We start from the raw sequence: 27058 nt of genomic DNA on the forward strand, positions 1-27058 counted from the left end.
AGCATTTGGAAGCAGTGGCAAGCAAAGCTGAGGTCTGAACACGGAGAGGATCAAGCGTAGTCAAACGATGCTGAATTCTGGGTCTGGAGAGAGGCAACAACGTAGTCAGGAAATGCAGAGGTCTGGGTCTGGAGAAAGGCAACAGTGTAGTCAGGCAATCAGAGGTCCAGGCTTGGAGAGAGTCAATGACGTGGTCAGGCGAAGCAGAGGTCCGGGCTTGGAGAGAGTCAATGGCGTGGTCAGGTGAAGCAGAGGTCCGGGCTTGGAGAGAGTCAATAGCGTGGTCAGGCAAAGCAAAGTCAAAGTCCATGTAGGCAATCTGAGGAAAGGTGAAGAGCAGGAAAATAGAGGCAAGGAATCAGGAACCAGGAACAGCGAGGAACAGGAACACAGGAGTGAGACGAATCTCTGAAGAGGCAACGAGTACTCGAACAGTGAGGAGACCTGTTGCAAAGCCAGGGAGTGGAGCCAGGGCTTAAGTACCGGTGCTCCGCTGATGTCATCATCCGGGGCTGCGGCTAGGTTCCCACTGCGATCCCTACTTAAACATTGGTGATGCGCGCGCACCTAGGGAGGGGCGCAGCACCATGTAGCAGTGTCTCTCCGCAGGCCACATGGAGAGGCCCGACGGGAAGCAATGGAGGTGGTGGCTGGACCAGGAACGCCAGGTACTGTAGCAGAGCCGGAGGCACCAGGGGAGGCCCGAGGACGGAGCTGGCGACCTACTGCCGTCAGAGACGAGGAACCAGGAGCTGGGGATACTGCAGAGAGGTGAGAGGACTGTGCTGCAGGTCTGCTGCGGGCGGCACGCGTAACAATTACAGCCAACGATTTGGTTTTAGATGGACCAGTAAGGAAAGATTTTGATGTGATTACCGATTCTGATATTATTCAAGTAATATTGAAAATGAATTCTTCCTCAAGCCCTCTAAACTCTTGTTCCACAGCCTTAATAAATTAATAAGAAATGAAACTTCTGGATTTATTATAAAATTGACTAACATCTTTCAGTTATGGTTACTCCCTGATTTTATAAAACAAAGCCTCAATCCAGCCGATTCTTAAAAAACCTTCAGTAGATCTGACCTTACTATCAAATTATCATCCTATTTCATCATTACCATACCTTAACAAAATCATTAAGTGCATAGTCCTTCAGTAACTCACAAACTTTCTTGACTCTCATGATATCCTAGACCAATACCAATTCGGTTTTCACAAACACCATTACAATGAAACACTCCTACTCTCCAGTTCTGATACACTTAGACGCAGTTTTGACGGTGGAGTATCTTTTGCTCTTATTTTACTTGATATTTCAGCAGCCTTTAATACTATAGAACACACCATTCTTCTGACTCAACTTCAGTTATTGGGTATTGCGGGCACTGTACTGACCTGGTTTTCCTCCTGTCTTACTAATCAACCAACTCAGGGTTCTCCTCCTATCTTACTAATCAACCAGCTCGGGGTTGAAACCAAAACCTCTGCTTGGATCCTATTGAACTGCGGTGCACCCCAAGGCTTGGCTTTATCTGCTGCATTATTTAACATCTATTTGACCCCTTTGCTTTATCTTCTTGCCAGGCTTGAAGTTCATTATAAGTTGTATGCAGACAACATGCAATTCTTTTTTCCCCTAAAAATTCATGGAATGAAATCGAGGAATACATAATACACTGCTTGTCTACTGTTCATACCTGTTTATCTGCTAATAAGCTTGCTCTCAATATTTCAAAAAATGAAATTATGATTCTGTCTCATTTCCCCAATCCACATATCCCAACTGGGATTATTTTCAAGAACATCAACATCTCATTTCAAAGACTGTTCATAATTTGAATGTTATTGATCCCGCGTTTTCGATGCAAGAGCACATTAAATCTCTTACACAAGCTTCAATCTATAAACTTGGATTATTTCATCATCTGAAACCTCTATTAGATCCTGCTGACTTTCGCACTGTTCTTCAGTCTCTCCTATTTTCCAGTTTAGACTATTGTAATTCTCTGTTCCTCGGTCTTCCTGCCTACACAATCCAACCTTTCAAATCAATCAGAATTCAGCAGCCAGATTATTGACTGGTTCACCCATTTGTAATCACATAACACCAGTACTACAGTGACTTCATTGGTTACATATTACATTTCATATCCTTTATAAATTGCCAGTCACATTCATAACCTTCTTTATAATATCACCTCTCCATGGATCACTGCTGCCTTAAAAATACATACCCCAGCAAGATTATTGAGATCATCTAGTCAGGGCCTATTGCATGTTCCCTCCTCCAAAACTGCACTTTTGGAGGAAACTAGAGAATGAGCTTTCTTGATAACAATGCCCTTATTCTGGAACTCCCTTCCAAATGAAATCAGGTTATTAAAAGAGCCTAAATTCTTTAAAAAGACATTTAAAAATTCCTATGCCAGAAAGCCTACTGTTGATAAGAATTCCATCTTAAAATTTCTGTAGGCTATACTTTTGTCCTTTTTGTGTTTTTAATGATGTGACTTTATTAAGGTCTAATTGTAGTATTGTTTTTAATTATATATGTACCTTGTAGCTCACCCTGAACATAGGAAGGGCAGGTAATAAATGTTTTTAAATAAATAAATATGTTATGCATATTTATTAGGAATATCCTGAAAAACAGAATGGCAGTAGATCAAGGACAGGTTTAAGAACCACTATCTTAGAGCAGTATTTCTCAACCCTCCCTTAACATTTATATTAATGCATGTATACACTTGTATGTTTGCATTCTGTAAGAAAAGCAGAATTATAAGTCTAATGTAAGCAGTAAGATAAAACCAGGACTGGATCAACTTTATTAGAACAAATGAAGTCAGTTGGTAACCCTATGTTTTCTAAGTCAGTGTTTCCCAGCCCTCTCCTGGAAATGCACCTAACCAGTCGGGTTTTCAGGATATCAATACTGAACAAAACTAAAGACCTGGCTCTTTAAACAGGCATTCCCTGAATAGCGTTCTACCCCCCCTGCCACCAATTTACCTCATCTCCTTCGTCTTACCCTCCTCCTTCCTCGCCCCCTCCCTCCCTCACACTTGAATCCACTTCAGACCCAAAAAAATCTCCATATCCCCCCCAACCGAGTCCCTATTCCCTCCTCCTGCCCATGTATTCCCCTCATCCCCCCCCCCTCCTGTCCCCCCTAATCCTACTTTAAGGCACTTATTCCAGGCCTCTCCCCAGTCTCTATCATCTGCCGTAAGTTGATCCACCCAACCATCCTTCCTTGCATCATCAATATCAAAACCGTATTCTTGTATCCTTGAATGCATTTTCTACTATATGATCTAATAATGTACTGTATGTATATCCTCTATTCTTACCTAGTTGTATACTTATATGCATATCCTCTATTTTTGTCAATATTAAAGCTCTGTAGTGAAAGCTGGGAGTTAGCAATCTGTCATTAAAAGCTCTGTTGATAAAAGCTGGTAGTTAGCAATCTGTTGTTTAGAATAGTTGTGGGTGGATCCTTGGACCAGTGGCAGGTGACCACGCCCTCGGGGGAAATCCCAAGAGGGACCACTACTCAGGCTTAGTGTAGAAGACAGAGACACACATTAGTTCTTTTATTAGACAATATAGTAAACCACCAGAGGTGGCAGTAGTGAGCTGGAAATGCCCGGCTGGGCTGTAGTCCCTCAGGTACTGGAATAGCGATCCCCAAGTGGCTGAGCTGTAGAGAAACTAAGAAAGTGAGTAGGTACTATATGCAGAGTTATGGAACAAGTCCTTGATGGTAACACTCACACAATAGTCTCTTGAGGCAGCCCAGGAGATGGTATGCATTAGGCCCTCAAGGAGCGAGTACCTGATCCCAGGGAAAGCTCTGAGAGATAGATGGAAACTCACTAATGTTGTAAGCAGCGATGACTTCTTAGCAGAAGTGGTATTCAGGAGCAAGTCCGGGACGTGGGCCCTCGAGAAGCGAGTACCGGTTCCGGACTGCGACTTGAAAAGAAAAAGAGAGAGAGAGGCCCCCGAGGAGCGGGTACCTCTAGTGAAGTCCGAGGAGGCAGAGTAGCTAGGGTTGCGGAGAGCAAATCCCATCCGCAGCGACCAGGGGGAAGTTAGGTAAATCAATCACTTGCTAACTCGTCTTGTTAGCGAAAACTGAGACCTTAAATATCTGGAGCTGGTGACGTCATATCAGGGGGACGTCCCTGAGGTTCACGCCAATGCTGGTACATCAGTCAGGCCGCGCGCACGCGCTTAGGCATCTGGTCAACATGGCGGCTTGCAGTGTCAAGCCGGTCCGAGGACGCCGGAGGAGGACGGTATGGAGACGCAGCAGCAGCTAGCCTTCCATGAACCCCGAAGGGAGTCGCCAACAAGGTAAGGTGGGCGGAGCGGAGACGTCGGGCAGCGACAGACACAACAATTTTATAGCTATTTCCGCTATTATTAACCAGTCTATATATTCTCTATTCCCTTCAAGCTCTGTTGATCTCCCCCCCCCCCCACCCAAGTTGTAATGCACCCTGTTCAATATTCTATGTTTAAGTTCCTTGTAAACCGATATGATGTTCCTACGAATACTGGTCTATAAAAGCTTTAAATAAATAAATAAATAAATAAATAAATAAACATGCATGAGACAGATTCACATATATTGGAGATTCAGGGCATGCAAATATATCTCATACATTTTCATTGTGGCAATCCTGAAAACCTGACTGGTTAGATGCGCCTCCAGGAGAGGGTTGGGAAACACTGTCTTAGGAAACAACTGATTTCATTTGTTCTGGTCAAGCTGATCCAGTCCTGGTTTTATTGTTATTGTTCTATTGTTACCTGTTTTATTGTTCAATTGTTCTATGTAAAGCCCCCTACTCTTTTTGGGCATTTAAAAGTTGTATGTAAACCGGATTGATTTGTAGTTCCTACAAGAACTTCGGTCTATAAAAATTAAAAATAAATAAATAAATTTTATCTCACTGTTTGTGGGGACAACACCATCAGGTTGTGCTGCTTAACTATTGAGGGCAAGATAAGGAATTAAAACTTATGAATTATTGTGTTATTGTATTATATTATCTTCTCTCTCTCTTTGCTGTTCTGTACATAAGCGTATTGCTAGTAATAGTTTTGTTTTTACTCATTATTTTCTTATACACACTCATTCTATAGTCTCTGATGTATTGCCTGTGTTACTTATTATATTTTTGTCAGAACACTTGTGTATTATAATACTGTTTTATAAAGTAAACTTTTCTACTGATCTCCTGTGTCCTTGTTATCTTCCCCACATGATTATAATCAGTTACATAGCCATTATAACACTAAACCAGTCTGGCAAGATGTTGGCATGTGGATGCTAAATTTAGCACATATACAAATGTAATAAATTCTGTGAAATGCTAATTAGGCTTTAGCAAACCCCCCCCCCCCCCCCCCCTGTAAGTAGCATTATATACTGACCTCAACAAGCTATAGCTCACAGATTGCTAAACCTGAAAATCTAAGCCATTAATTTTCATTTGTTGAGAGTTTAAGTTAACCAGCCATTGCGATTTACAAAAGAGCTGCAAAATTTACATAGACCCTGGTACTATTTGGACTGTGTTACAATATGCATGAGATAAACTGCATGCACTGCCTCCATTGTTTGCACATCTATCTTATGCATATTCATTGTGGATATCCTGAAAACTTGACTGGCTAGGTGTGTTCCGAGGGCTGGGTTGAGAACCATTGCTTTCATGTTGTTACTCTAGTTTTTTCCCTTTTGTTAAATTGTAAACCGATCCGATATGGTAATTTACTATGAAGGTCGGTATAAAAAAAACTGTTAATAAAAAAATAAATAAAATTTACCAATAGAAACCCTTGCTTTCGTTTGCCTCCTTAATAGAAGTTACTTTCTCTTTCTTTCAGAGTTAAAAGTATTGCAGCCTGAAGTCTCAGGTACTTGAAATAGGAATCTAATATAGATCTTCTACTTGGAAATGCAGTTCACAAACCTGGGCCTGTTAATCTTTCATTTGCTTTTAGTGCATTTATAAAGGGGAAATAATTCTATCAACAAACACAAAACATATTTTAAACAGAGCCCTTGAATATGTTGCAGATTTCCAGAAAGTTTCACTTTCTTATTATAGTTTGAAAGATATTCGTTGTTAAATACATTTTTTTCTTTATTTTAGAATGTGCCAGCAGGAAAACAAGTGGAAAATGAAAACAAAACTATTTGAATCTGCTAGAAATTACACCAACAAAAATCATGCCTTTCACAGTGAAAGTGGTGATATTACTGTTTACAGCAGCTGGAACAATCTCTCTCAGAACATTTACAGGGATCCTGACAGAGTACCAGATAGTTCATCTGAAATGGCTATAACTGGCTATTTACACCACCAGAACAAACTGCCTCCTAACCAAGACATGTCTAGCAGCTCCCTTCTCTCTCACTACAGCCAGGAGGATGGTATTACAATGGTAAGTAGCTACTGACTTATCTTTATTTCTTCTAGTGACTTTCTAAAGTAAGTAAACATATTTAGAACTTAGAAGAAAGCATTTATTTAGGGTGGAAAAAATTGTTTTTCCAAGTTTTTAAATGCATCGCTTCTAAACTTTGTTCAATGTAAACCGCCCTACGAGGCGTCAGTTTTATTTCCTTGTAAACCGGTGTGATATGTATATTATACAGGAACACCGGTATATAAAAACTATAAATAAATAAATAAATAAATAATTACTGCCCAAGTTGGTATAAGAACATAAGAAGATAAGAAATTGCCGTATTGGGTCAGACCAAGGGTCCATCAAGCCCAGCATCCTGTTTCCAACAGAGGCCAAACCATACCTCTGGAGATATACATCAAGCTGTACAAAAGAAGATCTAATTCTGTGTTTGTGCATCCTGAGTCTAGCCCAGTACTGTGGCTCCCCAAGGGGCCCCTCCCTGTGGGCGTGGTCACCTGCCACAGTACCCAAGAATCCACCGAAACACCGCTTAACCATAACAGATTGCCAACTCCATGGATTCGACTCAGCTCACCGCATTGCAGGCCATTCCAGGCCTGGCCCAGCGAATCTCCGAACTAGCAGAATGCGCTGGAGAATTTGACTGCTACATTCAACCAGCTGCACGCACAGATGAACTTACCCACCACCTCAGGTAAAGAGGTTACACCACCAGAAGTGGCGGTCAAGACTATTGTACCTCTATCTGCTCCAACACGCTTCTCGGGGGAAGTTTGGAGATGTAGAGGTTTTCTTAACCAGTGTTGCATGCACTTTTCCCTGCAACCTAGCCATTTCCCTACAGCTAATGTCAAGACCACCTATATCTTGTCTTATCTGGACGGAAGAGCTTTGGCTTGGGCCTCTTCGCTGTGGGAGCGCGAGGAATAAATGAATAAATGAATAAATGATAGCTTTATGGAGCAATTGGTTCAGGAACCGCCGAGAGAGGGAGCAATTTTAGATCTAATTCTCAGTGGAGCACAGGACTTGGTGAGAGAGGTAACGGTGGTGGGGCCGCTTGGCAATAGTGATCATAATATGATCAAATTTGATTTAATGACTGGAAAAGGAACAGTGTGCAAATCCAAGGCTCTCCTGCTAAACTTTCAAAAGGGAAACTTTGATAAAATGAGAAAAATTCTTAGAAAAAAACTGAAAGGAGCAGCTACAAAAGTAAAAAATGTCCAAGAAGCGTGGTCATTGTTAAAAAATACCATTCTAGAAGCACAGTCCAGATGTATTCCACACATTAAGAAAGGTGGAAAGAAGGCAAAACGATTACCGGCATGGTTAAAAGGGGAGGTGAAAGAAGCTATTTTAGCCAAAAGATCTTCATTCAAAAATTGGAAGAAGGATCCAACAGAAGAAAATAGGATAAAGCATAAACATTGGCAAGTTAAATGTAAGACATTGATAAGAAAGGCTAAGAGAGAATTTGAAAAGAAGTTGGCTGTAGAGGCAAAAACTCACAGTAAAAACTTTTTAAAATATATCCGAAGCAGAAAGCCTGTGAGGGAGTCAGTTGGACCGTTAGATGATCGAGGGGTTAAAGGGGCACTTAGAGAAGATAAGGCCATCGCGGAAAGATTAAATGATTTCTTTGCTTCGGTGTTTACTGAAGAGGATGTTGGGGAGGTACCCGTAATGGAGAAGGTTTTCATGGGTAATGATTCAGATGGACTGAATCAAATCACGGTGAACCTAGAAGATGTGGTAGGCCTGATTGACAAACTGAAGAGTAGTAAATCACCTGGACCGGATGGTATACACCCCAGAGTTCTGAAGGAACTAAAAAATGAAATTTCAGACCTATTAGTAAAAATTTGTAACTTATCATTAAAATCATCCATTGTACCTGAAGACTGGAGGATAGCAAATGTAAACCCAATATTTAAAAAGGGCTCCAGGGGCGATCCGGGAAACTACAGACCGGTTAGCCTGACTTCAGTGCCAGGAAAAATAGTGGAAAGTGTTCTAAACATCAAAATCACAGAACATATAGAAAGACATGGTTTAATGGAACAAAGTCAGCATGGCTTTACCCAGGGCAAGTCTTGCCTCACAAATCTGCTTCACTTTTTTGAAGGAGTTAATAAACATGTGGATAAAGGTGAACCGGTAGATATAGTATACTTGGATTTTCAGAAGGCGTTTGACAAAGTTCCTCATGAGAGGCTTCTAGGAAAAGTAAAAAGTCATGGGATAGGTGGTGATGTCCTTTCGTGGATTGCAAACTGGCTAAAAGACAGGAAACAGAGAGTAGGATTAAATGGGCAATTTTCTCAGTGGAAGGGAGTGGACAGTGGAGTGCCTCAGGGATCTGTATTGGGACCCTTACTGTTCAATATATTTATAAATGATCTGGAAAGAAATACGACGAGTGAGATAATCAAATTTGCAGATGACACAAAATTGTTCAGAGTAGTTAAATCACAAGCAGATTGTGATAAATTGCAGGAAGACCTTGTGAGACTGGAAAATTGGGCATCCAAATGGCAGATGAAATTTAATGTGGATAAGTGCAAGGTGATGCATATAGGGAAAAATAACCCATGCTATAATTACACAATGTTGGGTTCCATATTAGGTGCTACAACCCAAGAAAGAGATCTAGGTGTCATAGTGGATAACACATTGAAATCGTCGGTTCAGTGTGCTGCGGCAGTCAAAAAAGCAAACAGAATGTTGGGAATTATTAGAAAAGGAATGATGAATAAAACGGAAAATGTCATAATGCCTCTGTATCGCTCCATGGTGAGACCGCACCTTGAATACTGTGTACAATTCTGGTCGCCGCATCTCAAAAAAGATATAATTGCGATGGAGAAGGTACAGAGGAGGGCTACCAAAATGATAAGGGGAATGGAACAACTCCCCTATGAGGAAAGACTAAAGAGGTTAGGACTTTTCAGCTTGGAGAAGAGACGACTGAGGGGGGATATGATAGAGGTGTTTAAAATCATGAGAGGTCTAGAACGGGTAGATGTGAATCGGTTATTTACTCTTTTGGATAGTAGAAAGACTAGGGGACACTCCATGAAGTTAGCATGGGGCACATTTAAAACTAATCGGAGAAAGTTCTTTTTTACTCAACGCACAATTAAACTCTGGAATTTGTTGCCAGAGAATGTGGTTCGTGCAGTTAGTATAGCTGTGTTTAAAAAAGGATTGGATAAGTTCTTGGAGGAGAAGTCCATTACCTGCTATTAAGTTCACTTAGAGAATAGCCACTGCCATTAACAATAGTTACATGGAATAGACTTAGTTTTTGGGTACTTGCCAGGTTCTTATGGCCTGGATTGGCCACTGTTGGAAACAGGATGCTGGGCTTGATGGACCCTTGGTCTGACCCAGTATGGCATTTTCTTATGTTCTTATGTTCTTATGATCCTATTCTACATGATCTTGATGGATTCCTTGAGCTGTTCAAATCAGTTTTTGATGACCCTGCCCGGTATACCACTGCAGGATCTTCATTGGTTCACCTGAAGCAAGGTACTAAACCTTTAGTTGACTTCGCTATTGAATTCAAGACACTGGCATCTGAATTACATTGGGACCCTAAATGCCTGAGGACCCTCTTCTTTGAAAGACTGAACTCTCGTTTGAAAGACGAGCTCGCTGCTCGTGAGATGCCTGAGACCTTGGCTGAACTGGTGAAGTTTGCAACAAGGATTGATCGCTGACTTTGTGACAAAGTTCAAGAGACCAAGACTCCCAGAAGACCCTTTCACGGTGAAGCTCGAGTTAAGTCCACACTCAGGCCTGTTCCCTCGGGTCCAGTTGCTGGCGAAGAAGAACCAATGCAATTAGGCCGCAGCCATCTGACGTCAAAAGATAGAGGAACACGGAAGAAATTAGGGCTGTGCATGTATTGTGGACAAGCTGGCCATGCTGTTCAAATATGCCCTATATTTATTTATTTATTTATTTAGATGGTTTTATATACCGACAACCGTTCGCACATCGTGTCGGTTTAAAAGTAACTTACAACTAATGTATATATAGGCATAGCCTTTACAAAGAACAGTGAAACAGTAACAGATAAATAATAACTAGATAAAACTAGAGGAGGGGGGGATTAAATAGGGGTGACATGGGGAGGGGCAGGGAAAGGGTAAGCTAAGAGAAAACAGGGGGGGTAGGGGAGGGGTAAACTGGGGATGGTGGCAGGGAAGGGGGAAATTGTGGAAAACAGGGGGGAAAGATTAAGCACTGGGTATGTCCGGGAAACTGACAGACCTATGCGGGAGGACTCTTCTTAGGTCTTACTGCTCCCTCTCCTCCGCTCTCTCTTCCTGTATCCTTGATCTGCGGACCCTTAGAGTATCAGACTCTTGCCCTAGTGGACTCAGGGGCAGGAGGTAATTTCATTTTACAACGATTAGTGGAGCACTTGCAGATTCCCACTACCACCATGATGACTCCACTACTCCTATCTTCAATTCATGGAGAGCCCTTACTGGGCGAAGTAACCCAGCTCACAGAACCAGTATGTCTACGGACCGGTGCTCTCCATTCAGAAACCATCTCCTTCTTTGTTTTAGAGAAAGTCATGCACCCTATAGTACTGGGGCTACCGTGGCTGCAGCAGCATATGCCTCAATTCAATTGGGCCACTCTGGAGCTTTCACGATGGAGTCCAGATTGCCATGGTACATGCCTGATGGAGGTCACTCCTTTACCCTGCATGCCAACTATCCTATTGATGCCGGGGTTGCCACCTCAATATGCATTGTTTCAAGATGTCTTTTTTAAAGAAGCTGCAGACATACTACCACCACACAGAACCTATGACTATGCCATCAATCTGAAGCATAACACTGAACCACTCAAAGGACGGGTTTACCCTCTCTCTGTGGTAGAGAATAAAGCCATGTCCAAATATATTCAGGAGAACCTCCAAAAAGGCTTCATAAGACCCTCCAAGTCTCCTGCTGGTGCAGGCTTCTTCTTTGTGGGGAAGAAGGACGGAATGTTGCTACCATGTATAGATTACAGGGGTCTCAACGAGATAACTGTGAAAAATCGCTACCCCTTACCACTCATCTCAGAGCTATTTGACAGACTACAGGGAGCCAAGATATTCTCCAAGCTTGATCTTAAGGGAGCCTACAACCTAGTTCGCTCTGGCGATGAATGGAAGACAGCCTTCAACACCCAGGACGGTCACTTTGAATATCTAGTGATGCCCTTTGGCCTGTGCAACGAATTTAATGAACGACATTTTGTGGGACCTCCTCTACAAATGTGTCGTTATATACTTAGATGACATCTTGATATTCTCCCAAGACATGACCACCCATCTGAAGGATGTCAAAAGAGTGCTGCAAAGACTCTACGAGAATCTTCCATACGCCAAGTTGTCTAAGTGCGAGTTTCACAAGGAATCAGTGCCTTTCTTGGGGTACATTGTTTACAACCAAGGTTTCCAGATGGATCTACAGAAGCTGGAGATCATTAAGAAATGGACACAACCCACTGGTCTAAAGGCTCTCAGACGTTTCCTAGGTTTCACCAACCATTACAGAACATTCATCAAGAACTACTCCTCACCCACTGTTCTGCTTACAGCCATGACGAAGAAAGGTACCAATGTTGCCAATTGGTCTACGGAGGCCGTAGCTGCATTCCAGAAACTAAAAGATGCTTTCTCGAGCAAGCGGTGCCTCCGACACCAGGATCCAACTAAGCCCTTCATCGTTGAGGTTGATGCCTCAGATGTCGGCGTAGGGGCCGTGCTAAGCCAAGCCGATGATTCCAAGGCCTTACACCCATGCTCATTTTTCTCCCGTCGCTTCTCACCAGCAGAGAACTACGGAATAGGAGATAAAGAGCTCCTGGCAATAAAGAAGGCATTCGAGCAGTGGCGCCCTTGGCTCGAAGGAGCACAACATCAGATCACAGTCTTTACAGACCATAAAAATCTGGAGTACCTCTGCCACGCACAGTCCCTAAACCATAGGCAAGCGAGATGGTCTCTGTTTTTCAACAGATTTGACTTTGTGCTGAAATACCGCCCTGGAGATAAGAACATCAGAGCAGATGCCCTATCTCGCTCATTCCTCTCCGAGGACATTCTAGATGAACCGCAGCACATCATCGACCCGAAAAGAGTTATCTTGGCAGCTATTCACTCTGTACCTGCGGGTCAAACCATTGTACCCAACAACCTAAGAAAAAAGCTGCTAGCATGGACTCACGACTCCAAACTGGCTGGACACGCTGGTCAAAGCAGAACTCTGTCTAAACTGCAAAAGTTTTACTGGTGGCCCACCATGAAGGAAGACACATTCTCCTACGTTGCTTCCTGCACTAATTGTGCAAGACAGAAAACGCCATCTGGTCATCCTTGGGGCCTACTTCAACCCTTGCCAGTACCAGACGAGCCATGGACACACATTGCTACAAAGATTGTGGTAGACTTTATGTTTAAACAATTTTATTGGATTTTCAACAAATACATTAACAAATACATTGACAAAGGGGGGGGGTGAGGTCTGATCCCTCCCCCACAAAAAGAGGAACCCAACACAATAGCAACATTACCCCCAGTCCCAAGATCCCCCCCCCCCCCCTGTCCCTCCCCTCCCCCCTACCCTTAGAGTCCAATGCTGGTGGAACAGACGAATGGTGCCAGGCAGTGTAGACTTGGGCGCCAGGCAAGGCCATCAGAAGGTCGGTGGCCTCACTCACTCATTGAGCACGAGGCTACGCGCCCGGGGGGATAGCTGTTGAATATATGGATTCCAAATATTGAAAAACCGTTGTTGTCGTCTCAGAGAACCTCGAGCCGCCAACCCCTCCATAGTCAGCATCGCATGCAGTTGATTCCTCCAGGCCCAGAAGGATGGGGGGTCCGTGGATCGCCAGACCTGCAAAATAGTTTTCTTTCCCACCAGGCTGGCTTTCTGTAACAACAGTCGCGCTCCAGGATCTCGAACTCTAATAGGGGAAATGCAACTAAATAAAAACCACATGGGTGAAACCGGCAATACAACATCCAGCAAGTCTGCCAAAAAGTCCGCTATCTTGTGCCAGAAACGACGAACCACTGGGCACGTCCAAAAAACGTGGGACAGAGTACCCACCGTCCCTGGACAGCGGGAGCACGACGGCGATGTGGCAATTTTCAAATTGTACGCCACCTGGGGGGAAACATATGCCCTACTTAAAAATTTAAATTGCATTTCCCTGAAATACATATGAGTAGAGATCCTGGAGATGCGTCGAAAACAGATACGCAAAATAAAACTCATAACACAAAAGTCTCCGTCTCTGTTCCAACGAGCCACCAGGGAAGAGCAGACGTCCACCATGGTCCGTTGCTGCAGAGACTTATAATAACCAGAGAGGGATGGGACCATAGGTCTTTCAAAATGAAATATACTGTCTAGAGTAGTAAACTGCTGAAGGTCCTTAGTTGTCGCCGGCAGAGCATTCACATAGTGGCGGGCTTGTAAATATGGGAAAGTATGGGTAGCCCCCAGGTTGTACATCTCCCGAAAGTCCGAGAACTGCATAAAGACCCCCTCCCGAGTCCACAAATGTCCCAAATAGGTTATTCCCCGGGACTCCCATATCCGAAACATAGCAGACTGAGATCCCGAAGGAAACTCAGCATTCCCCTTGAGCGGTAAGAAATAAGCACACGTCGGAGGTATCAACAGGAGCCTTGTGAGACGTATCTAAGTCAAATGAAGTGGCCGGGTAAGAGCTGTCTGGGACAAAAATACAGGAAGATGACTAGATCCGGCTTGCAACACATAAGACACAGTGGATGTAGAAGGGCTTGGTCTGTGGACCCTGGAGTGTAGTGAGAGGTCCCCATTAACCAATTACGCAAGAGCCGCATATTGCAGGCCATATTATAACGCGCGAGGTCAGGTACGCCCAGCCCACCCGTTCCCCAAGTGTTCTGCAGCCATTTTAAGGGAAGTCTAGGCTTCCCGCCTCTCCACAGAAACTTACGTAGGGCGCTTTCCAGGACCACGAGGTCCCTTTTTCGCAGGAGCAAGGGCAAATTCTGGAAAAGATATAACCATTTCGGTAGTATGGTCATCTTAAAAAGAGCCACCTGCCCCGTGACCGATAATGGCAGAGATCCCCACGTGGCCAAAGAGTCTTGGGTCTGTCGAAGCAAACGAGGTATATTGGCTTGGTAGACTCTTTCCGGGTCCCCGGGAAGGTAGACCCCCAGATATCTAAGGTGATCCCCTGCCCACTGTAAGGGGAAAGGGTCCGTCCAGGTCTCCCGCAAGGCAGACGGATACGCTAAAACCAGCGACTTGGAGTTGTTAAGCCGCAGCCCAGAAAACTCCCCAAAATCCTTAAGCACTTGCAATAAGAGGGGCAACGACGAGTGAGGCTTAGTAATAAAAAGGAGGAGATCGTCAGCGAAGGCAACCTGTTTAAAGATGTCCTCGCCCATACGGATGCCTCGGATTCCGGGAGACTCATTAATCATAAGCAACAAGGGTTCTAATTGTAAAAGAAATAAGAGGGGAGAAAGGGGACACCCCTGACGAGTGCCACGGCCCACCGGAAATGTTTCCGATTGCGCCCCGTTAGCCACTATACATGCTCTCGGCTCCCGATAGAGGAGCTTAATAGCCTGCAGGAAAAAACCTCCAAACCCGATGTGCTGCAGAACATGAAATAAATACTCCCACTCCACTCTGTCGAACACTTTTTCTGCATCGAAGCTGATGGCCAAATATGGGAGGGACATCTGCTGGCTCATTGTCATGGCAGTTAAAATTTTTCGAATATTGGCGAGCGCATAGCGTTGACGGACAAACCCCACCTGGTGTTCGCCAATCAAAGCTGGCAGGAAAGCCGCCAATCTGTCCGCCAATAACTTATGGTCATAATTAAGCAGGGATATTGGTCGATACGATTCTGGTAGCAGGGGGTCCTTACCCGCCTTTGGTGGTAGACTTTATTTTATTTATTTATTTATTTAGGAGCTTTTATATACCGATGTTCATGTACTAGTACATATCACGTCGGTTTACATAAAACCAAAGTAGGAAATTACATCGAACAATCGAACAATCGAACTTTGTGTCAGACAAGAGGTAACAAGTCACAGGTCAAACAACATGAGAACTTATAGATTATGCTGGGAACTTTTGGATGGAGCTGGGGACAACTTAAAGGTTAAACTTCAAATTAAAATTGTTATTACAAAATCAAATAAGAGTCAATAAACAGAGTCAATAACAGAGTCAAAAATATCAAATAAATAAAATTAACAATCAAAACAGAGTCGGAAATTACAACCGACTTATTAAACATGGGTGTAGATAGATGTAAAGTAGAGCTAAACAGGGGAGTTAAGGGCTACGGCGTCCGGGTTCTAACATGATGGGGTGTGACAAGGGTGAGTCAAAAACCTAGGGAGAGACCTTTAAGTGAAGGCTTTTGTAAAAAGCCAAGTTTTTAGCTTTTTTCTGAACGTTCGATTACAGGTTTCGAGACGAAGTTCCGTGGGGAGTGCATTCCATAAGGTAGGACTAGCAGTCGAGAAGGCTCGTTTCTTAAGTAGTGACTTGGCAGGAGGTGTGTATAGAGTGCCTAATAAGCAGGATCTGATGGGTCTCAGTGATGCGTGGCGACGAAGAGGGTCGCTTAGATCAAGCGAAGTTTGGGAGTGAATGGTCTTGTGGGTTATGGTTAGAACTTTGAAAATGATTCTCTGTTTAATAGGGAGCCAGTGAAGGTTTTTTAGAATAGGTGTAATGTGTTCACCTCTCCTAGAATTAGTCAGAATCCTGGCTGCCGAGTTCTGCAACATTTGTAGTGGTTTGGTTGTAATAGCGGGTAGGCCAATTAGCAGAGCATTGCAATAATCGATTTTTGAGAATAGAATTGTTTGGAGGACTGATCTAAAGTCCTGAAAATGGAGGAGAGGTTTCAGCCTTTTTAATACGTGTAGTTTGTGAAAGCATTCCTTCGTTGTGTTTTTGACAAATTGTTTGAGATTCAGATTATTGTCGATGGTGACACCAAGGTCTCTGACATGTGTGGGTGGGATCCAAGATGGTGTGATTAGATTGCTGGCAGCCTGAAGGTTGTCATCGAAATTGATCAGCATAAGTTCCGTTTTTGAAGTATTGAGAACTAAGTTGAGGCTTGTGAGTAGGGAGTTTATGGACTGTAGACATTTGTTCCAGAAGTTGATGGTGTTGGATAAAGATTGAGTGATTGGCAGCAGAATCTGGACGTCATCGGCATATATGAAGTGAGTGATCTTTAGGCTTGAGAGCAGATGACAAAGGGGGAGAAGGTAGATGTTGAACAGGGTTGGGGAAAGGGAGGATCCTTGGGGGACTCCGAGAGTGGACTTGACCGGGTGAGAATCCTTGTTGCTTATTCTAACCTTGTATGTCCTGTTGGTAAGGAATGATCTGAACCATTCTAGGGCTGATCCAGAGATTCCAATGTCAGAGAGCCGGGTGATGAGGATCGAGTGCTTTACGGTGTCGAATGCTGCAGAAATATCTAAAAGAGCCAGGAGGTAGGGGGTCTTTTTCTCCAGTCCGGAGAGGACTCTGTCTGTCAGTGAGATTAAGAGGGATTCCGTACTGAGGGATTTGCGGAATCCGAATTGGGTTGTTGTGAGAATCTTGTTGTCTTCTAGGAATTCTGACAGCTGTTTATTAACTATTCTCTCCATGAGTTTGGCGATAAATGGTAGGTTAGCGATGGGACGAAAATTAGCTGGGTCTGCAGGGTTCAGGTTGGGTTTTTTGAGGCGAGGTTTGAGGGTGGCTATTTTTAGTGTGTCTGGTACTTCTCCTTGAGTTAACAAACGGTTGATGATCTCTGCTAAGGGCTTCGCAATGATGTTTGGGATGGAGTGTAGAAATTTGGATGGTATAGCATCTATCGGATGGTTGGAGGGTTTCATCTTTTTGAGAATAGATTCAATTTCGAGGGAAGAAGTGAGTTCGAAGGATTCTAGGTTCGCTTTCTGGCTGGAGGGAGGAGCGAAGAGAGAGGGCGGTTCTATGTTAAGCATAGCCAGAGGTGCTATTAACTTCAGTATTTTGTTTTCGAAGAATTGTGCAAGTTCAGTGCATCTAGATTGAGCTTGATTGTCAGGGATAACCGGGGAGGTGGGTTTAATGAGCTCTGAGACATATGAGAACAGTGCTTTGGCATCAAAAGAAAAATTGTGAATTTTGTGGGCATAAAAATCTCTCTTTGTGCGAAGGATGTTATTTCTGTAGCTGTGCATCAGGATTTTGTACTCATTTAGTGTAGCGTTGGATGGTCTCTTACGCCATGCGTCTTCTTTTTTTCTCAGTTCTAGTTTGATGTTTTTTAGTTCTTGAGTGAACCATGGTTTTTTTGTTTCTACGGGTTGGGTCGAGCTCTTTAGTTTTTAAAGGGCAAACTTTTTCTGCCACCTTGTTTGTAATGCTGTGCCATGTGGAGATGGCTGTTTCTGCGTCTGAAAGGTCTAGGTTGGTGAGTTCTGAAGAAAGGTGAGAGGTAAGGTCTTCCACTTACCACTCTCAGGAGGAAATAACATTATCTGGGTAACTGCAGATCGCTTCTCAAAGATGACTCACTTCGTGGCTCTCCCTGGCTTACCGACAGCCATGGAGCTTGCTAAGCTCTTCATCACGCACATCTTCTGCCTACTCGGCATGCCTAAGCACATAGTCTCCGATCGAGGAGCCCAGTTCACAGCTAAGTTCTGGAAGGCATTGTGCAAGAAGTTTGATATCTCTCTCGACTTCACCTCAGTATATCATCCACAGTCTAACGGGCAGAGAGAATGAATAGGACACTCAAGCAGTTCATTCATGCCTATGTAGGCATCCGCCAGAATGATTGGGCTGAACTGTTGCCCTGGGCTGAATTCGCTATCAGCTCTCATCCAGCAACATCTACTGGATCAACACCATTCGAAGTGGTCTATGGACGACTACCATTACCACCACTACCACTTCCACTGTCAGTGTCGTCCCTGGCAGCTCAATCTACTGCCAAAAATATTCAACAGTTATGGACTCAGACTAAAGAGATGCTTCTTAAAGCAGGACAACGAGCAAAGAAAGGATATGATGCTCATCACTGCAAGGCTCCAGATTTCCAGCCTGGTGACAAAGTCTGGATATCCACAAAGCACTTAAGACTTAAGCTACCTTCAGCTTGCTTTGCTCCACGCTTTGTTGGACCCTTTCCCATTCTCCAACGATTAGGCAATCACACTTAAAGTCTGAAGCTACCACCAGCATTGAAGATTCATAATGCGTTCCACGTCTCACTATTGAAACCATTGATCCTTAGTGAGTTCTCAACCAAGACACCTGAACCTACACCAATAGATGCAGAAGAAGACATCGAATACAAGGTAGACACATCCTTGACGTAAGAAAGAGAGGCAGAGTATGGGAATACCTCCTGTCATGGGAGGGTTATGGACCTGAAGAAAACTCTTGGGATCGTTTGGCTAATATCATGGATAAAAAGATGCTTCAACAATTCCACAGAATGCATCCTTAGAAACCAAGACCAGGTAGGAAGCCTGGAGGGCGCCCTTTGAAGGGGGGTACTGTTGCGTCCATCGGTCCTAGACGGCTTCGCCCGTTTGCCTCACCTTGTTCACAGCTCCCCCCGCTTACCTTGGGAAAATGGCTACCACCACGTCTGCAAGTCGCCCCCTCTGGCGTCCCCGAAACGGCTATGGTGCTGCCTCCCGCCATGTTCCTCCCAAGGGCCTACTAGGGTGCGCGCGCGCGTGCTACCCTCTTCTTTATTCCAGCATTGGCGCGAACCTCAGGGGCGTCCCCCTCAAGTGACGTCATGCCATCCGGGTATTTAGCCTGCCCTTACTTGCTAGCTAACTGAGTTAGCAAGGACTGGAAATAGGATTGGATTTCGTTCTGTGCTGCCACTGGAAGCTCTCTCTCTCTGCCTTTCGGTGTATTGACTAACCTGGGTACCCGCTCCTCGGGAGCCCTCTGCTTTATTTCAGGTGCCTTTCAGGGATCAGGTACTCGCTCCTCAAGAGCCTGCTCTCCCTGCCTCGGTGCCAGTACCATCTACTTCAGCCTGGAGGAATCGCATACCTACAGCTACCATCTAGTGAGTAATTTAACTCTCAGTCTGTCTCATCTACAGCTTTGCCTTGCTGGGAAACCTACACCGGAATTCCCCTATACCAACGGGGTGAGAGGGGTCCCCTCTGCCGAGGGTCCCGAGACTTCTACATCCGGACTACCTCACTACTGCCACCTCTGGTGGTATACATCAAGCTGTACAATAAAAAATCTAATTCTGTGTTTGTGCGTCCTGAGTCTAGCCCAGTACTGTGGCTCCCCACGGGGCCCCTCCCCGTGGGCATGGTCATCTGCCACAGTACCCAAGAATCCACCCAAGCACCGCTTAACCATAACAATCCCATTCTACTGATGCCAGTAATAGCAGCCATTCCCTAAGTCAACTTGATTAATAGCAGTTAATGGACTTCTCCAAGAACTTATCCAAACCTTTTTTAAACCCAGCTACACTAACTGCACTAACCACATCCCCTGGCAACAAATTCCAGAGCTTAATTGTGCGTTGAGTGAAAAAGAATTTTCTCCGATTAGCCTTAGTGTTAAATGATTTTTATTAAGTTTTAAGGCATAACACATACAATAGAAACATTCCGAGAGAGCTGGAGTACTGAACCCTCTCCAAACTAAGACCACATACATTGTCAAAGCCACTGTAAACCCCCCCCCCCCCCCAACAACTCCCCATCCCCCCCTCCAAATTATGACAACGAGAATACCATGCTGTTCTGGGCAGACAAGCTCCGGAGCCTCCCCTGTGTAGGAACCAAGTTCAAGACAATAGGCAACAGCTCACTCATTTAATATCAAACTTCGTGAACGGTGCGGTAAGGCCTGTAAGTAAGGATCCCAAATCAGCAGAAACTTCCTGTGCAGCTGAGGTGATACACGCGGACTCAGATCATCCATTCACAGCATATGATGAAGATGATTACGCCAAGTCCAAAAGGAAGGGCCTTCAAAGGATCTCCAATGCAGCAAAATCACTTTCTTTCCAACTAAGCATGCTTTCAAGATAAATAGACGAGGACCCCTCTTTACCGGTAGGCGGGGACAAGAACGAAAAAGAAAAAGCAATGGAGTTATGGGGAGAGAAATCTCCAATAATTTCATAAGATAAGTGGCAATACGACCCCAAAACCTTCGTATGGGGGGGCATGACCAAAAGGAGTGAGACAAGGTACCTGTGACCCTATGGCACTTACCACAGAGGGCAGATGCGGAAAGACCAGAACAGCAAGCAATCTGTGCGGATACATAGGCTCGCCTAAAAAACTTGAATTGCATTTCATGATAGTACATATTTACCGTGAGTTGGGACACTCACCTAAAGCATGCTCGGAGGAGTGGTACTATAATTTCAAACACCCCATCTCCGTTCCATCGGTCAACCAAAACGGCGTATGGCTCTCACCTAGTAAGGCCTTTCAGCTTTTTATAATAATGGGACAACGAAGGAGACTTTTGGTTATCAAACCGAAATATCTTGTCTAAGGAATAAAAAACCCCAGAAGAGCGTGACTCCATGGGTAAGGACTGGATGTAGTGCTGGATTTGTAGGTAGCAAAACATCTGCCCAACCTCAGCTGGTACAGCACCCACAACTCTGAAAAATGAAGGAGTTGCCCCTCTCCGTTAAGTAAATGGCCCAACTGTGTAATGCCTGTAGCCTTCCACTGATGAAAGCCTGCCGTTTGGGAACTGGGACTAAAGTCTCCATTCCCCTGTATGGGCAACAAATATGCGCACAGTTGAGGTGTCTGCAATAGTTTGGTCACAGCCCGCCAAGCAAGGCGCAAAAGTTGTACTGAGGGAGATTGAACTAAAAAGGATGGGAGAGCAATAAATGGAACTTGCATAATGTACATTAACACCAGAGGGGCTACTAGGGTCTGCTCAGCCAGGACGTGCACATAATTAGACTGCCCTACTATCCAATCCCTGAGTATGCGAAGGTTCCCTGCTAAATTATACAGTCTTAAATCCGGGTTGCCTAAGCCGCCCCCCACCACTCTCGAAGCCCCGCCAGTGAAATTCTGGGTTTTCCGCCTCTCCAAAGGAAACATCGCAATTCCCTGTCCAACGTTACCAAGTCGGTACGACAGAGAGAGAGAGCGGTAAATTTTGCATTAAGTAGAGCCATTTAGGCAGTAACAACATCTTAAATAAGTTGACTCTGCCTCCCAAGGAAAGAGGTAAAGCCCTCCAAATGTGAAGTGTCTCTACGGAACGCTTAAGTAGGGGGTCAACATTTAAAGCATTCAGTTGACTGGGTGAGTTTGAAATAATAACCCCTAGGTATCGAAAGGAGCCTTCAGCCCACTGCAATGGGAAGGGTCCGGGCCAACGCTCTCGGAGGGTATCCGGGAAGGCTAGGGCTTCTGATTTGGCAAAATTAAGACGAAGGCCCGCAAACTAGTCAAACTCCGAGAGCAAGTGCATGAAGGGTGGCAGCGATCGGTGAGATTTCGCCAGAAAGACCATAATATCATCGGCCGCATATTTAAACACCTCCAATTGCATTCTAATACCTCTCACGGCAGGGGTATATAACATGGATAAAAGGAGGAGTTCTAATTGCAGGAGAAACAACAAAGGTGACAAAGGGCACCTTTGTCGTGTACCGCGAGAGATTGGAAACACCTCAGACTGTGATCCATTGGCTATAATTACAGCAGTGGGGTCGTTATATAAAAGTTGGATTGCATCGTAGAACATACCATCAATTCCCATCACCTTCAACATATGACCTCTGACATCCAGCCGGTCACGGCGTGTGCGCATGCACCTTCGCTGCCTTGAGCGTCCATATTGGACCTACAGGGGTGCACGTATTCAACTTCGCTGGCGGGGCTGCTGAAGCCGGCGGGGCTGCTGAAGCTGCTCTCTCTCGACGCCCTTCTACTGCTGCTGCTGGGGGCTTGTGTGGCCGCGGCCAGGGCAGGTGAGCGGCGGCTGGGGGAAAGTTTGGGACTATGAAATTTCGTCTTTCTCCGCTGGGGCTTGGATTGGGTTGGTTTGGTTTGGGACTGGGCGGCTAAGTGCGAGAAGCATTTTTTTTCTGTGGATTGGGTTGATTTGGGACTGGACGGCTAAATTTCGTCTCTCTCTGCTGGGGTTTGGATTGGGTTGGTTTGGTTTGGGACTGGGTGGCTAAGTGCGAGAAGCATTTTTTTTCTGTGGATTGGGTTGGTTTGGGACTGGGTGGCTAAATTTCGTCTCTCTCTGCTGGGGTTTGGATTGGGTTGGTTTGGGACTGTAGGAGAGCCATCCACTTCCTGGTACCTGTCATTTCAAACGTCATTCCTGTACGTACCCGAATCAGTCCAGACAGTGGGTTGAGCCTCCTTTCCAGTAGGTGGAGACAGACTAAAACTTGTTGGATGCTCTATATCAGGACAGAGCCTATCCTCTAACCCTTCAGTATTCGTCTGTCTCCAGCAGGTGCAGCATCTCCCCTTCGGTTCTCTGCTGTAGGCTAGTCAGCCTCTTCTTTCTCTTTAGGCTCAAGCAAGTACTTCTTTTGGTTCTTGTTTAAAAAAAAAAAAAGGATCTCTGAAGGAAATTTCTGCCTTCTTTAGTGCTTTTCTGTTTTTTGTGTGGGAGACGTCCGTCTCCCAGCTCTTGCCCGGCTCAGGGGGGCTTGTCCCCTTTTGCAGGAGGGGGTTCCCTGCATAGTCCTGAGTCCGAGGACGCTTCCAAGTGTTGGGACCGATGCTCTCTGGGCCTCGTTCCCCCTCTGGCTGCCGAGAGGGTTTTGAACCCACTGCTGTGCTCAAAAAAAAAAAAAAGGAGTTAAGAGGTGTTAAACTTTCAATAAGTTGCAGGTACTCACCTTCCTCTAACTTATTTGCAGCAGTTGACCAGCTTTTTTATTTTTTTCTGGTCAGAGTAGGGCTAGAACCGGCAGTCAGAGAAGCAGAAGGCAGCAGGTTTCCTGCCTGCTCTCTCCTGCTGTGCAGGCTGTCAATCAGGCTTTTTTTTTCAACTTTTTTTTCTTCACTGAGGTTTAGCTATGTCCCGGCTGACAGCCTGTCTTTCTTGTGGGCTGTCCTCTTCGCATTTTTCGCGTCAGGGCCTCTGCACTGCTTGCCTGCCGGGTGGGGAAGGTCCCTCCTCGGCAGGACAAGCACATTTAGCCCGGGGCTCCACTCCTCCCGGCATGGCTAGGCCTTTCCCGGGTCGGCAGAGCCCGGGAACAGCCACCATCTTGGATTTTTCATCGGGGCCGATTTCCGTGCTCCCTGGGGCTGGGGGGCCGGATTTTTTTGATTTAACCCCCGATTTGGCCCCCGCGGGTCCCCAGGAGGGGGGTCCTGACCTTCCCTGGCCCCCCCCCGGCAAATCCAGGGTCCCTTTTTCCGCGGATTTCGTCCTCCATGCACAAATCTTATCTAGCTAGCCTGCATGAGCTGGATGAAAGCCCCCCCCTTGCCCCCCCCCCGCCAAAAATCCCTCGTTCAGCGCCGTTGACCACTGGACCGGCCGCGGAGCCTCAGCGACCAGTTCAGGTGTGGGTGGTCCTGGGGGTGCCCCCCAGTGTCTCCCGGGTCATCGGACCCCGCTGCTTCCTCGGATCCAGCGGATGCCCCCCCCCTAGAGGGGGATGACCTCAGAGCCCTTCGTCTTTTTCGTAAGGAGGAGTTAGAGCCCCTCCTCCCTTTTGTTTTGGAGGAGCTGAGTCTGGAAAGTCCCTCCATGGATAATCTCATGGCCTCACTCCCTAAGGATATGAACCCGGTTTTGGGAGGGCTCCGGGCTCCGGCCTTGGCCTTTCCCTTCCACCCCATGCTTAAGCTCCTTATCCTGTGGGAATGGGAGGCTATTTAGGGTGCGCTCCAGGTGGGGCGTGCGATGGATAAGCTCTATCCCCTCCTGGAAGAGGGCTTGGAGCTGTTGCGATATCCATCGGTGAATTCTTATGTTTCTGCAGTGGCCAAGCACACCACGATTCCGGTGGAAGGTTCCATGGCCTTGAAGGATTCACAAGATCGTAAGCTGGAGGCTCACCTGAAGCGCATCTTTGACGTCCTGATGCGGGCGGGCCTCCAGTGGGTCCAACAGTTACTCTGCGCCCGGGAGCTTCCGCCAGGTGAGGCAGAACAAGCCGAACGTCTGGAGGCGGTAATCGCTTACGTGTCAGACGCCCTCTACGATTTGGTCCGTGTACAGGCGAAGGTGATGGTTTCGGCAGTGGCTGCCCGGAGGCTCCTTTGGCTTCGCCACTGGTCGGCTGATCAGTCCTCGAAGACCCGGCTGGGCACGCTTCCCTTCAAAGGTAAGATGCTCTTTGGCGAGGACCTCGACAAGCTTATGGACTCCTTGGCTGACAACAAGGTCCATAAGCTTCCAGAGGACCGCCCTAAGTCTTCTCGGTCCTTCGCGGCCTCTTGCTTTCGCTTCAGGGGTCAGCGTCACTCCGCTTCTCGCGGGTGGGGCGGTGCTGCGAGGGGGTCTTCTCGTGCGCAGTCCTGGTAGCAGTCCTTTCGTGGCAGGCGGCCTTTTCACGAGGGCCAGCCCGTGCGTACCACCGCTAAACCTGCCACACAATGAAGTTCAGCCGACCCATTCCTCGGTCCCTTACCTCGGCAGACGCCTCTCCCTGTTTTTCAAGGAATGGGTCAAAATCACGTCGGATCAGTGGGTCCTCGACATTATCAGAGACGAGTACACTTTCGACCTCATCAGGGAACTTCCAGATCTCTTTCTGTTCTCCCCTTGCGGCCGGGCCAAGAGGGACGCGGTCTTCCAGACTCTCTCCAAGCTTCTGGATCTGGGGGCGGTGGTCCCAGTCCCAAAAGGGGAAATTGGCACCGGCCAGTATTCTATTTACTTCACCGTGCCCAAAAAGGACGGGTCCTTCCGCCCAATCCTGGACCTCGAGAGGGTCAATCGGGCCCTCAAGATCCCCCACTTCCGCATGGAAACCCTTCGGGCGGTCATTGCGGCGGTCCATCCCGGAGAGTTCCTTGCTTCCCTCGATCTCGCAGAAGCATATTTTCATATTCCCATCCACCGCAACTACCAGAAGTATCTCCGATTCCACATTCTCAACCAGGACTTCCAGTTTCGAGCTCTCCCCTTCGGCCTCGCGACCGTTCCTCGCACCTTCACGAAGGTCCTGGTAGTGGCAGCAGCCTTGCGCCGGGAGGGGATTCTCGTCCATCCCTATCTGGATGATTGGCTCATCAGGGCCAAGTCGGAGACCTCTTGCCGGTGGGCAGTGGATCGCGTCTTGGAGCTCCTTGCCTCTCTCGGGTGAAGAGTGAACCTTTCCAAGAGCAAGCTTCAGCCCTCCCAGAAGTTGGAATTTCTGGGAGCACACTTCGACACCTGAGTAGGCAAGGTATTCTTACCTCGGGCGCGAGCCCTCAAGCTGATCGATCAGGTCCAGAATCTGATTGCGCTATCTTCCCCGACAGCCTGGGATTATCTCCAAGTCCTGGGCTCCATGGCTTCTACCATCGATCTGGTCCCTTGGGCCTTTGCTCATATGCGTCTATTACAGAAAGCTTTGCTGTCTCGTTGGCAACCAGTGTCGGAGCAGTTCCACGTAGTCCTTCCGTTCTTGGAGTCTACTACCAACGAATTACAGTGGTGGCTGTCTCTTCCTCATCTCCTGCAAGGGATGCCTCTTCAAGCTCCACAGTGGACAATAGTAATCATGGACGCCAGCCTGTTGGGCTTGGGTGCAGTCTGCCTTTCTCAGTCCACCCAGGGGACATGGTCCCAGACTGAGTTGCGCTGGCACATCAATCGACTGGAAACTTTGGCGGTCCGCCTGGCCCTTCAGGAGTTCCTTCCCCTGATCCGCGGCAAGGTGGTACGAGTCCTGTCCGACAACTCCACCACAGTCGCCTACATCAATCGCCAAGGGGGCACTCGCGGTCCCCTGGTAGCCTTAGAAGCCAGCCGTCTCCTCGCTTGGGCGGAGCATCACCTACAGTGCCTTGCGGCTTCTCACATCACCAGAAAAGACAGTGTTCAAGCTGACTTCCTCAGCTGGCAGTCGCTCGATCCGGGATAGTGGGAGCTCTCGGACGCGGCCATGGCTCTGATAGTGGACAGGTGGGGTCCTCCTCACCTCGACCTCATGGCAACTCTGCGCAATGCCAAGGCCAATCGGTTCTCCAGCCGCTGGAGGGAGCACGGCGCAGAGGGCGTGGATGCTCTGGCTCTACCTTGGCCAGCGGACGTCCTTCTGTACGTGTTTCCCCCATGGCCACTGGTGGGGAAAGTTCTCAGGAGAATCGAGCTCCACCGGGGACCGGTGATTCTCGTTGCTCCCGAGTGGCCGCAAAGGCCGTGGTTCGCGGATCTCATCAATCTAGCGGTGGACGGGCCCCTGCGCCTCGGTCATCTCCCTCGTCTCCTCCAGCAAGGGCCTGTATTTTTCGACCAGGCCGATTGCTTCTGTCTTGCGGCCTGGCTTTTGAACAGCGTCACCTGAGGCGCAAAGGTTGTAGGGAGGAGGTCAT

The 27058-nt window shown here is 46.5% G+C and overlaps 1 protein-coding gene across 3 annotated transcripts in view; it reads left to right on the forward strand.

Moving 5' to 3' along the window:
• DEUP1 (deuterosome assembly protein 1) overlaps window positions 1-27058 on the forward strand; it is a 395279-nt gene that overhangs the window by 309759 nt on the left and 58462 nt on the right. For all 3 annotated transcript variants that reach the window (XM_029602319.1, XM_029602316.1, XM_029602317.1), the window contains one exon: window positions 6180-6471. In XM_029602319.1, the coding sequence (XP_029458179.1) occupies window positions 6180-6471 (292 nt within the window). The remainder of the gene's footprint in view (window positions 1-6179; window positions 6472-27058) is intronic.

Source organism: Rhinatrema bivittatum, chromosome 5 (genome assembly GCF_901001135.1).
Source record: "Rhinatrema bivittatum chromosome 5, aRhiBiv1.1, whole genome shotgun sequence".
NCBI classification, from domain to species: domain Eukaryota; kingdom Metazoa; phylum Chordata; class Amphibia; order Gymnophiona; family Rhinatrematidae; genus Rhinatrema; species Rhinatrema bivittatum.